General features: G+C 39.7%; 1 protein-coding gene across 5 annotated transcripts in view; it reads left to right on the top strand.

Moving 5' to 3' along the window:
- The window catches only part of CERS6 (ceramide synthase 6), a 251,703-nt gene that overhangs the window by 186,452 nt on the left and 51,234 nt on the right, over positions 1–14,017 (top strand). For all 5 annotated transcript variants that reach the window (XM_006083176.3, XM_023745271.1, XM_023745279.1 and 2 more), the window contains one exon: positions 1,682–1,774. In XM_006083176.3, the coding sequence (XP_006083238.1) occupies positions 1,682–1,774 (93 nt within the window). The remainder of the gene's footprint in view (positions 1–1,681; positions 1,775–14,017) is intronic.

Genomic DNA, 14,017 nt, shown 5'->3' with positions numbered 1-14,017 from the left:
ACTCCACAACTATAGTAGTTATTCTAATATGATGCTCTCTTATGAACTCTGCAATTCCTAGAGTGCTCTCACTTGTCCTTATAGCCCACTGGGGCATTTTCCCAGGTGGAGATGCAATAAGAAAGTGACTCTCATTAAATTTGACATTTAATCTTGGCTCCAAGGGTCTTAAAGCCAGCACTCTATTTTTTAGACTTTATTGTTGCCATATGTCTGACCTAAGTACCCATCTCTCATTGCGAATAACTTCAGTTTTTAAAAAATATATATATTTTTTTATTTCCGAGAGGAAGGGAGAGGGATAGAAGCATCAATGATGAGAAGAAACATTGATTGGCTGCCTCCTGCACAACCCACACTGGGAATTGAGCCCACAACCCGGGCATGTGCCCTGACCAGTAATCGAACCATGACCTCCTGGTTCATAGGTTGACGCTCAACCACTGAACCACACTGGCCGGGCATAAATACCTTCAATTTTAAAAGGCCACTTCATTAGGGAATATATTCTCTCCAGGGTGGTGCTGAACTTGATAAACACACTGATGCTCAGAGCTTAGGATTGCTGGTGGGGAGAGTATCCTGTCCTCTCTGGTGCTCTGTTGCCAAAGGTCAGTGAGTAGGACAACTGTTTTCCTTGATGCCTATGCATAAAGTCAGTAGAGTTGGTGGTTAAGTGAGTACCAGCTTCTCGTAAAAGTCATTTGTTATGCTGCTGTTCGTTTACAGAGCATTTAAGTTTCCATTGTATTTACCACCTATACTATTACTGTATGTGTAGATATGTTTGTGTGATGAGCTTCAAAGGTCTTTGATTCATTCCGGTAAAGGAAGACATTTCATTACAATTCAATAAACAAAAACAGGTTGTTGAAAATGTTTTGTTGTTTTGTTTTAAAAAAACACACTGTTTCGTTTTGTTTTTATGGATTTATGTGCAGAATAAATATTCTTGCATTCTGCTGCCTCTCTGATCTTCTCCCCCTTCCTGGACCTGTGAGGCAGATAGAACAGGTGCCACCTCATTTTACAGTAAATTAACTAAGGCCCGAGTTTTATACCTACGAAGCTGCGGAGGTGGGACTTGACCTTGGATTTCCTGGCTGGGTGCCTAGCCCAGTATCTCTTGGCAGCTTCCTTGTCCCTCTGATCTTTTAAGAAATGTTTTTGAATTGTCTTTTGTTGACATTTGCTGTGTACTGAAAGAAAGATCTGATTAATGCCCAACTGGGAACTAGGCCTCAGTGACATATGTTGTCCTCCAGTTTCTGTCACCTTCCTCCCCTGTGCCTGTGCCGTGGAATCTCACAGCAGTTAGCCAGGGCTATTCTTTTGTTGTGTGCATTGGAATATATATATTTTAGGTTGTCTGAGGAATCTTGCAGATACTCATTCATGTCAAAGAACCATACATGCTATTGTTAAAGTAAATAGTGAATCAGGTACCAAATGTTCATCCTGACGGACCCTTTTTTGGTTGGAGATAAAACTAATGCCATCAGGCTGTGGAGTAGAGGGATTAGAAGCATCCTTCAAAGCCCCCTTTATTCACAAAGAGAAGGGGGCTAGAATTTGTGGGGGCATAAGACCATGTCACTTTTCAACACTGAGCTTGAGATGTTTGGGACACAAATGGGGTTTCCTATTAACTATTAATCTTCTTTTTTTCTTTGATCCTCAGCCACTCACAACTGACCTTCACTACTATTATATCCTGGAGCTGTCGTTTTATTGGTCTTTAATGTTTTCCCAGTTCACTGATATCAAAAGAAAGGTAAGTGGGGTTCTGTTGTAAAGTGCCTGCAGACAGGTGTCTTTAATGGGCCCTGGCAGGTGGGTGTAGAGCCACAGGCACTCCCCGCTGTTTTCCCAGCAGCGCTAGGTTAGTCCTGCTTTCTGCTTGGATACATAAAGTTATCTATTTTTGTTTGTGCTGTTTTGGATTTTGTTCCCTTTGTCTCTTAACTCTTCCCTAGTGTTCTTTTCTCTATGAAAATATATAGCAACGAGTCCCGATAGCAGTAATTTCTCTCAGTCTGATTTACAAGTCTCTCTTTTCTCCAAATTAAATAAAAAAGAAAAATGTTATTTGTTGCTCCTGGGAGAGAGTAACATCTCCGTGTTCCAGCTCTACAGAATGAAATTTTCTCCAACTTAAGGGCTAACTGGCATGAAAAGATGTCATGAAAAGACAGCATTCCTAAATGAACTGTGATCTGGGTTTCACCCCTCCCGCCGGCGTCCATGGAGGGCACTCTTGACCTCCTGAGTGTTAAACCCGCTCATTCTAGTTCTCATCGCACCAGCCTCTGGACACAGGTGGCACTTTTGATTTTTCACTGCTTATTTTTCATGATGCCATGTTCTCCGGATTTTCATATTTGGATCGTTCCTTCGAAGCTGTGTTTGCTGGCCTGCATCTCAGTGCCCGTGCTCCACATACTTGTGTGCTCCAGAGCAGCGGTCACCAACCTTTCGGACCTCACAGACCACCAATGGTCCGCAGACCACCGGTTGGCGACCACTGCTCCAGAGTATACTCCTCTCACTGACCCGCAGCAGTGGTTTACTTAGCTGGCAAAAGGCGGTCTTTGTGTTTTGTGTGGCTGAGCAGCCTTAATGTGGTGTATGCCCTCTGATTCTCAGAAGTGGGTGGTCCCTGTAAGGCAGTGGTTCTCAACCTTGGCTGCACATTAGAATCACCTGGGAATCTTTTTAAAATCCTGATTTCTGGGCCTCATCCTCTGGAAATTCTGTTTCTTTGTTACTAATGTTGTGGCCCCACCCCATTACAAAGAAACAGAATTTCCGGAGGATGGGGCCCAGAAATCAGGATTTTAAAAAGATTCCCAGGTGATTCTAAAGTACAGCCAAGAGAACCACTGCTATAAGGGCTAAGGCTTAGGTATAGCGGGTAACCCATTGACACCCATAACTTGTGGTTCCCTTACTCCTTGCACCAAACTTGCTGGGCCAGTTTCTGGGAATGTTTAAAGATCCTCTAGGGACAGTATCCCAATTAGATATCCTGGTCTTACGTGTGGAGCCTTCTTAATTCATGAAGTCAGAACTTGTAGTCTGATTATCTCCTATGTGCCAGGCTCATTGTATATTTTACTTATTTAGTTTTTAAATCTTTCATTGTGGTAAAAATACAAAATATAAAATTTACCATCTTAACCATTTTATGTGTACAGTTCAGTACTGTTACACACATTCACATTGTTATGCAACCAGTTTTCAACATTCTTTTCAGCTTGCAAAACCGAAACTCTATATCCATTAAACAACAATTTCCCATTCTCCCCTGCCCCCAGGCTCCTGGCAGCCACCATTTTACTTTATTTTGCTATGAATTTGACTGCTCTAGGTACCTCATAAAAGTGGAATTAGACCATATTTGTCCTTTTGTGACAGGCTTATTTCACTTAGCCTAATGTCCTTAGGTTCATCCACGTTGTAGCACGCATCAGAATTTCCTTCCTTTTTAAGACCAAATAATATGCATTTTCTTTTCTTTCGAGGAACATTTTTTTCCAGGGAGTCACACAAAACATGAGTATAACAAAGAAGGAGGTTTAAATATTCTTCCTATTTTGTAGTTAAGAAAATGTGTGTACAGTAAGTTTATGTACATTTTTCAAGGTTGTGCAGTTTGGGGATGAATTACAGCCCAAGTTGACCAAGCAAAAGTACTATGATTCCCTCTTAGATTAGACGGGTACACAGTTCTTGCATTGTCTTGCCTTGCCATGCTCCTGACATTAAAGGTAGTAATTTTCAGCTCTTTGTCATTGTATTGGCTCCTCTTTTGCTCAGTGAGAATGAGGGGTACCATCTAAAATCAAAGAGATTGCAAGACTGACTGTCCTTGGCTCCCAGGAGCCGAGTCCTAGTGAGACATGTCTCCACTTGCTTGAGCTTTCTCATCACACATTTACCACGTCTTTTCAGTGAGCCAAGAGCTGGCTAATTCTTATTTCATGTGCAAAATGGGAATATGGCCACTACCAGACTATTACTCAGCACAGGTTTTAATAAGGAAGGCTTTTCCTCTGTTGACATCTCCCATTAGTGAGGTGTAGCCCTTGCTTTTTTCCTTTGCATCTTGCTGTCACTGCAGGTTCTTGGTGGTTTCCTCCCCATTACCTTACCCCTTGGAGGGTCTGCCATTCCAACCAGCAGCAAGGATTTATAGAATGTTCAGGCTGCGGAATATACTCCCCATCTTCCAGATTTTTAACTATTTACCAAGTTCTCTAAAAAAGAGCCTGCTTCCTAATTAGGGAATAGAAATAGTTGAAGGCACCCATTGACAACAGAGCATAGAAATCAACTTCTGAAGGCCGTTTGTAGGGTTGTTAATAGAAAGGTTACACACATGTTTACTTAGCTTCCCAATTAAATGACAATGAGCTTGAACAGCCATTTCTCAAATAGGGACCAAGGTTGATAAACACTGGATCCAAATGCATACCTCAAACTTTTAGAATCAGTACCCTAAATGAGATTTAGAAATCATTTTGTGACCTAATGGGTTCATGAGTCTTTCTAAAATGGCTTTTATATTTACAAACTTATAAACTCTTCCCTTCTAGAAGTGTCCTAATATTGCTCTTTTTTATTTTTAAATTGCTCTGTTTCAAAGTAGAATCTGGATCTAAAAATGAGAGGAGAACCTTTCATCCCTTTGGTGACAGAGCCCATTGCCTCTCTCTTGATCATTTCTAGGGTTGGTTCTTAATTGGTCAGTGATAAGTTATACTATTAATCTTCCCAGAGGGAAGGGACTAGCCAAGATGTAGTCATTTGGACTAATAATTCAAATGACATATAATTCTAATATTCTATTATAAGATACCAAGATGTGTAAACCTTTTGGAGGATTTTTTCCTTCTCTTTTTCTTCTTGCTTCCCTTCATTCTTTTCTCCTTCCCTCTTTCTGTCTTCTTCCTTTCTTCTTTTGTAAACAGAAATTGTTCCAGTATCTTACATACTCTTGGTATTCAACATTGTTCAAAATATTTATTTCTCAAGGCTTCATTTTTGTTGAAATTCTGTTTTTAGCACCTGTTCACCATGAGTATTTCTCCTTCACATCTAAATTTTCTAAGGGACACTAATAAATATGACTGTGCTGGAGCTCAGAACAGCTTGCTTGTGTCTAAGCCCTATGTCCCTTTCAACTAAGTATCTGTTGGACTCAAAGGTCTGGGCCCTGGGCCAATGAGCTGGCTCATGTTTGGAATCCTTCTCAGGAAATCATCCATGGCCAAGTTCCAAAGCCCAGCTGGTAAAATCAGCTGTTGCTCTTCTGGTCTTTAACCTAAGAGAAAGACTATATTTTGTAAAAGATTCCTGACAGATGTATGGTGATTAAATTTAGCAAGAAGCTCATTGATGGACTTATATTTTCAGAGACTAACTGGCGTCCATTCCTATGAGTGCTTTACTCGCCTGTGAGGGGCCTGTCATGCTCCAGATCTTTCCTGCTTCAATTGGATTCAGGGTATAGAAGACAATGCATGCTTTAGTCTCTTTATAAAGCAAGCTGTATAGCATAGAATTAAATGGCATAATGTCCATGAAACCATCTAGCACAATGCTTGACAAATAGAGCTTAGAATAGTACCTTTGTTTGGCACATAACGACCAAAATTTGGTTGAATCAAAACAAAGTGCTAAAACCAAAAACAAAGACACCTCCAAAACATAGTGGTCACAAGTTTTTGTACTTTTGGTCCATTAAAATTAACAAAACTAATTAGGAAGAGGAACTAACTTAAAGTAGCCACCCTTCTTTCCTAGTACTTCCTCCATTTATAACCATGAATTCTTTAAGGAAAGGACGTTTGAACATTTTCAAGGAGAGAGGACACCTTGTAATAAAGGACAATCCTCTATATTTATCATATGGGAAAATTCTTACTTTTCTTATTTTTTTTCTGGAGCGGGCGGGGCGGGGGGGGGGAGGGAAACTATGGGCAGTATGGCCTTGAGGTTAAAGGCATGGACTCTGGAGTTCATCCACCTGCCCGGCACCACTCCTAATTTGGTGTGACCTTGAGCAAGTTACTTTACCTCTTTGTGCCTGATCCAAAGGTTTTCTGATCCAAAGAATGGAGCTCATATAACTTACCTCAACAGAGTGTTGTCAGCATAAAGTAATACATACTGTTAGAACAATGCCTGGCACATAATTAATGCTCAGCAAATGTTAGCTATTGCTGTGGTTTTAATGTGGTTCATCAGATAGTGCCAGCTCTCTACCCTCAGGCACATGTAGGATTGTACTTTTCAGCCATGTCCTCTCTTGTGGTTGTGACTGGTAGGCTGTGAACAGAACAGACTAGAGTCACTTTTGTACCAGAGTATTTAATTGCTGGTGTGAGACCCTCTAAACTCTCTTTTCCCCTGAAGTATAGTGATTGGTAACATTTGAGATGGAGACTGCTGCCTCAGTCTGGTCCCTGAGTGACTGTGGTGAACAGTGTGAACCTCCACCCTTAGCCAAATGATAACATGCAGTGAGTAAGAAATAAGCCTTTGTTTTAAACCGAGATTTCAAGGGCTTTGTCATGATTGTCACATCATCTGGCTTATCCTGACCAGTGCAGTTATTATTAATAATGTGGCTAATTAAATCATTTCCTATTGAATCATTTTAAATTATTTAAAAATTTAAATAATTTTTCTAAATAGCAGTTCTCAAAGTGTGGTCTGCAGACACTTAAAGATCCCTAAGATTTTTCAGGGGACCTGCAAGGTCAAAACTGTCTTCAGAATAATACTAAGATGTCATTTGCCTTTCTCACTGCATTGAAATTTGCACGGATAATGCAAAAGTAACCGTGGGCAAAATTGCTGGTAATGGCACCAAAGTGTATCAGAAGTCATTCTTCACTGCCACATGCTTTCAGGAAGAACAAATGTCAGTTTTACTCAAGGATGCTCTTGATGAAGCAGCAAAAAAGTGTTAATTTTATTAAACCTGCATTCTTGCGTATACATTTAAAAAATATTTTGTGTGAAGAAATGGGAAATATGCATAAAGAACTGCTGCTGCGTAACAACATAAAATAGTGTCTCAAGAAAACCACATACAGTTAGCACCTTGCATTGTGAGCTGAACTCACCGCTTTTTTCCCCATGGAATCTTGCTTTTACTTGAACAAATGACTGGCAAACTATGGTTATTACCACTTGTGTTTTGGGTAGATATTTTCTTGAAAATGCAGAATGAGCCTGTCAAGTTGTATCAAAAGAACAATTACCATTATTTGTTGTCAATAATAAAACCAAGCTTTCAAGCAAAATTTGATTTTCGGAAAACTTGTGTTCACCAGCAAGAGCTTGATAGCATCTCAGTGCTTTAAAACTTTTTTCATGAGATTGGTAAGGACATTAATTCATGCGATTTGAAAAATACTGAATAACAAAATATTTCATTGGCTCAGTGAGCCAATATTTTCCAAGTGACTAATGCATGAAGCTACAAAACCATGCATGAGTTTAAGATCTATTCAAAGGTCAAGACAGAGCAAAGGATTTTATGTAACAGAATATGAAAAGTTTATTGATCTGGTTTTAAATTCCATTGCAATTAACCTTGAAGAATATCCTGCTTCTCAAGTTTTGGTACAGAATCAAAGAAGACTATCCATAACTGTCTGAAAAGCCTAGCAAGATACTTAATTTTCAAACTGTATGGTACTGGATTTTCTTTATATACTTCAATCAAAGTGACATTAGTTATGAGAATCCAACTTTCTTGTCTTAAGCCAGACAGCAAAGGGATTTGCAATCATGTAAACAGTGCACTCTTACCATTTATTTTTAAATTTTGGAAAAATGTAGTTATTTGAGGGAAAATATTTATGTTAATTAACGAATAATGGACTTTAAAAATAAGTTAAGTGTGTTCTGACACCTTTTTAAAATTTCTCAGTTTTAATGTCTAATGTGTTAACTATTGATAGGTATCACCTACATAAACAAACTCTTTGGTGTCCTCAATAATTTTTAAGAGTATAGAAGAGTCCCGAGATGAAAACATTTGAGAACTGGTCATCTATCTTATTTTTAAATCTTTCCTGAGAATATGACTCTGGGGAGTGCCTCAGATTGTATCAGCATGGCCTTTCTTTCCTTGAAGAGCTGAAATCCCACCAGGTGACACCTGATCATCCTGAGAGGGAAGGAGGAAGATGTGAATTCTCTCTGTGTAACCTCAGTGCTCCTACCTACAGACACAGGCAGGCCACTTGACCTCTCCTTCACAGAGCTGCAGAGTTGCTCATCTGTGTATCCGCTTGTGATTGGAGTGGTGATATTCTGCACTTGAAGCTTAGCTTTCTCCCATGGCAGATACCCCTTACTCAGGCCTCTGGGTGTGTGTGTGTGTGTGTGTGTGTGTGTGTGTATGTGTGTGTGTGTGTGTGTGTTTCATACTACAGTGTCTTCAGAATGTCAGAAGGGAAGAAGAGGCAGCTCGTCTTAGTAAGTTACCACCTGTGATCAAAGCATTTCAACCCATTGCTGTGTGCAGGTGGGTAGGACAATAAAACAGTATTGTCTAGAAAAGAAATACGTTTTGTAGGGCAATTTTATTCAAAGGCTATCTTAACTTACTCTGGCAATTACACTCCCAGGCTCCTTGCCAGGGGAGAGGCTCTTAAGCACCTTTAGAATCCACATAGTGTTGTCCGGGTGTGGGAGGGTGATTGGCAGGGACCTCTTCTTCCAATGAGGTGTAAAGACCCCAGGACCTCCACAGTGCTGCTGGTCTGGGCTCTGGGTCCTCAAGTGCAGACCTCAGGAGTCCCACCCACCCTCTCTCAGGAGCTATTGGTGGGTTCCACTCAGCTTCCTGTGGGAAGTTTCCCACAAGTCATCCTAGGGGTCTTGGGAAAACACCCACTTTGGCTTATTATAGTGCTGTCTCCCTGACTTGGTGCATTCCCTCCATTTCTATCCCCATAAATATAAACAGGTCCATCACATGTCCTCCCCTTTGGCTTCCAAACAAGAAGCGCCTTTCATACTCATGGCTAATTCTGCACCTTTGCTCTGGACCCCCCTTCTCTTCCTTTCTTCTAGAAGTGGACCTTGTTCTTAGTCTCTCACTTACATGTGTTTTCAGAAGTGTCCTCTCCCTGTGGCCTCCTCCCCCAGTCCTCCCTCTGTGTTTGCTTCTGAAAAGCAGCCTGCTGGGTTAGGAACCTACACTCAGGGATCACGCAGAACTGCATTCAGATCTGGCTCTAGCCTGTCTCCATTATGTGACTTTGGAAAAATCATAGAGCATCTCTGTGCCTCAGTTTCTGTATAAAATGGAGTTCTAGTAGTACTTGCTTTATGGGGCTGTTGTTCCGAATAAATCACAGTGTTCAACAGAACCTTTGGAGCTTGAGAATGAGCAGGCAAATCGGAGGGTAGATAGAAGTTTACCAGGTCGTCAAAGTGGAGAAAAGAAGAGAAAGCACAAGCCTTCCAGCCAGAAAAAACAAAACAAACAAAAAATTTGAAAAAACAAAAACAGAAAAACTGCATGGCCAGAGGCCTGCTTGGAGACAAGAAGTAACTTGAGGAGTGAATTCTGTAGGTATCATTTTTTTATGTTTGTAAAGGTGGGTGGAGAGCTCAGACAGCTGAAGGAAAAGGAGTTAGAAAAGATAAGGCTGATGATGACAATGAGTTTCTCCTGACAACTTACAGCATCATCCCTACCTGATTGACCAGGGGAAAAAATTTTCCATCTACAATCTCAAGCACAAAACTGAGTCCTTGATTGCCCATTGTCGTTTTGCGCCTCATATTTAAAGTAAATAGGAGAATTACTTGAGTTTGGGGGATATTTCTGATTTTAGTTGAGCACACTCTGCCCCCTACTGATCATTCTGGATGTTTTCAACCTGAATGGATTTACTTGACAGCAAGAGTTGCCTTTGTCCTCAGGGATATTGGAGGGGGGAAGAGGGTGGGGAGAAAAAGGGGGAAGAAGGGAGGGAAGAAGGTCTTAACTTGTGCATCACTGAAGACTGTTTTATTGAGTGTGTTTAAAATGTCTCAGAAGTGATCCTTTTAGCATTAAAAGCTGTACAAATGAGTGTGGCTAGGCCAAGAGTAATTTAAACAGAGCCCATAAAGTGTATATAAAGACCTCCAACTTCTGCGCTTATAATTGGCAGGATTTGTAGTGATGGAGAACTTCTGAAGATCCAAAGATCAATGAGAACAAAGACATGCATGTATAATTAAGAAAAAGATCTACATCATTGAAAGCAGAATGCATTTGGAAAGGGTGCTTTTGACAGGGAGAGGAAAGCATGAAGGACGAAGGACTCCAGGGAGTTACAAATTAAGTTCTGTGCTCTGGCCAGGCACACTGGAAGGGAATTGCTGGCACTATCATACTGTTTTCTGTTGTACAAATAAAATTTTATTACATCCCCTGCCACAGTAATAAAATCAATTAAAGATTAATATTAACTAAATAATTCATAGTAGAAAAGAGATTATGAATCCTTGATTTTGAAATGGTACCATAAATGTTACACAGGAGAAAGATTGGGTAAACACTGCTTATACAGCAGTTCTTCACTCCATTTATCCAAGTTCCCAGAAGCTATAAAATAATGGCACATCTGGCAGCAGGAAAGCGCTGTTGCATCCAGACAGCTCTTGTTATAAAAGCTGACCAGGATTTTCAAATTATCTTGAAGTTATAGTTACGATTTATCATGAGAAGTGTGTTGGAGATACCTGCCAAAACTCTGTTTTTAATAGTGTGTCTGAAATTGAGAGTCACATTTTATGGGTTACTTCAGAATAGCTGTGAAAATTAAATCTCTTACATATTATTTTTTTAATGTGTTTATATTGATTTTAGAGAGGGGCATGGAGAGGGAGAGAGGGAAACACCTATGTGAAAGAGAAACATTGATCGGCTGCCTCCTGCACTTCCCCTACTGGGGATTGAGCCTGCAACCTGAGCATGTGCCCTAAGTGGGAATCAAACTGGTGACCTTTTTGATGCATGGGATGATGTTTAACCAACTGAGCCACACTGGCCAGGGCCTCTCTTACATATTCTTTATATGGAGAAAATGTGATGAAGCTGGCCATGAGACTACGCAGTTGGCACATCTCAGATAACATGACCGAGTTTCCCACAGTATGCCCTTTAATGTGGCTGTAAGGTCAGGGTCATCCAACTTTCTATAAGGGACCATATAGTAACTATTTTAAACTTGTGGGCCCTATAGTTTCTATTGAAACTACTCAACTCTGCCACTGTAGCAAGAATGCTGCCATAAACAATAACTAAACAAATGGATGTGGCAATGTTTCAATAAATCTTTCTTGACAAAAACAAATGGAGGGCCAGATTTGGCCTGGGGCCATAGTGCGCCTTTTGATGCTCTAAAGTAGAGTAACCTGGACATGCATATCTGTTGAACAGTGAGGATGTCAGATTTGAGAATGGCTAGTGGAGATATTTACATCATATCAGTACATATTCTTAAAAACATTTTGATAATAACAATAGTAAATGTAAAGTCCTTCGCCAAGTAATTTCTTGGCACTTACTGTTTTTAGAATGTTTGTATGTGACAGTTACCTCCCTCGAGGACCTAATTCTCTATATATTTAGTCCAAAAGAGGAAAAATGTAGTCTATTAGGAAAATATGTGAAAACAAATTTGACTCTAGATTTAATGTGGATGAAGTTCTAAGCATGGACAGAATTTTAGAGAAGAGCTAATTGAATCATATCTGCCAGGGCTTCTCCACCTTATATTTGAATAAATGTTTCCCAAATAAATCACACTTTTTCATTCCTTTATAATTTACCCTTAAATATTTACCCTAGTATGCATAGGCTATGCATGTTAATAAAAGTGAATTTTAGTTACAGTTTTTGAGGAGCCTTGTTATTGGAAGTAGCTTTCTTTAAATGGCACCTTTAGCCAATTCTCTTTATAGTGAGCCAAAATTCAAGGCCACTTAAAAATATAATAACTGAATAAGTTGTGGGAGATTGCGGATACCCAAAGGTTTACCTTTATATACATTATGAGAACTTTTCACGACAGGCATTGGTAAGAAAAAGGTGTAATTTTCCTCAAATTGCTTACTGTGGGACAAATCAGAATCAATTGATTTTTATAAATCACTCTGAGTATACTTTCATTTCTGTCATTGTCTCAAGACCAGATAGACTTTTAGTCTCTTGTTTCTTTTCTTTTTAAGAGGTTATATATACATATGTATCTTTAGTTATGCATAGCCCAAGGTCAAGAATCTGTTGTACTTTCATATTCCCTCCGTGGGAAAAGTATTTAACTGTGATTATTCTTGGCATATGTAAGCTTCGTCTGAAATCCTTCCCATCTCCATCTCTGTATTTGTTCCGGAGCCTGAGCAGCCACTCTCCCCGCTCACGGTGCCAAGTTATCCTCCAGAAGTCCACTTCCTGCACAGCCACGCCGCTCCACGAAGTTCTGGGAGTTTTACCCCCCAGTTGCACAATCCCAAGTGAAGAGATAGGAATATTATTTGTTACTCTGTTGAAAGTCATATACATTTCTATGTACTTTGAAGGCTTAAATAAGAAAACTATTCTTGAAAAACAAATAGAAATGAGAGATTTCTGTTATTGCTGCAGTTTTCATAAAATGAAATCAGCTTTAAGTTAGGCTGCCGCATTTCTATTTCCTAGAGAGTTTGAAAATATGTTCAATGAATAACCTGGTACTAATTATCTGATCTCCATTCATATGAGTTAGAGTTAAAGTTTATTAATTACATTTATTAATTTTGTTAAATTAAATTCAGAAAAGCTAATGCATGTCATTTGTATCTGAGAGAAACGAGTCTTCCCTTAGCCTTGCAGTTTAGAGGTGTTTCATATTCTTTGCCATCCGTGCACATCTAAATCAGCCATTACTTCAAATCTTCATCTTCTTATTCCCTGTTGAGAAGTTCACCAATGTTTTTCTTTGTTGCAAAGATTATTCCCAAAACAAACTACATAAAATTATTAGTACTTTATCAAGCAAATGAGAACTTAAAGAACAAGTTTCTTGTTTGTGGTGTTATCTGTTTTGTTGAGAAATGAGTTCATTTGTGTATATAAAAACATGTACATGAAGATGAATTTCTGGTGCCTCCTGAAGACACAGTATTAATTCAAAGACTCTCTTGCAGCCTGATCATTGCAAAGGGGGCTTCATCATGTTGAACGTCAGACACAATGTCTTAATGAGAGGGTGATCCCTCTGGCTAATATTTTATTGTGCATAACCACCCTGCCCCCGCTCCCCCCAGAGAACTGAGTTAAGGAATCTGATTTTCATTCTGATAGTTGGGAATGGAACCCAAATAGCTGGAATTTTACCTGCATCCAGGCGTTTCTGAGGTGAAAGCTACACAGAACAGGCTGAGGGATTATGTCCTAGGTTTCCTAAATAGCATTAGGAAGTATAGTAAGGGGGAAAAACACTATTATCTTATCAGCTTCTGGTAGTAATATGGATGGCTCTTTCTTGAATTTTTTCATTTCAGATTTATTCTAATGGAGTTTGAGTCAAGACCACACCTAATTTTTTTTATCTGTCTCTGATAATTAACATATAAAACACTGGAATGAGGGCTGAGATCCCAGTAAATATTAGGCAGGAAACAAAGAAGAAGCCCTTGATGATTGCTCTGAATATGTCAAAAAACAGTATGGCCCTAACCGGTTTGGCTCAGTGGATAGAGCATCAGCCTGCGGACTCAAGGGTCCCAGGTTCGAGTCCAGTCAAGTGCATGTACCTTGGTTGTGGGCACATCCCCAGTAGGGAGTGTGCAGGAGGCAGCTGATCGATGTTTCTCTCTCATTGATGTTTCTAACTCTCTATCCCTCTCCCTTCCTCTCTGTAAAAAAATCAATAAAATATATTTTTTTAAAAACAAAACAAAACAAAAACAGTATGGCAGAATGGCAGGAGGTTGAGGAAGCCACGAAATA

This window comes from Myotis lucifugus, unplaced genomic scaffold, assembly GCF_000147115.1.
Source record: "Myotis lucifugus unplaced genomic scaffold, Myoluc2.0 scaffold_5, whole genome shotgun sequence".
NCBI lineage: Eukaryota > Metazoa > Chordata > Mammalia > Chiroptera > Vespertilionidae > Myotis > Myotis lucifugus.
The sequence above is the reverse complement of the archived record's forward strand: the minus strand, read 5'-3'. Positions and strand labels throughout refer to the sequence as shown.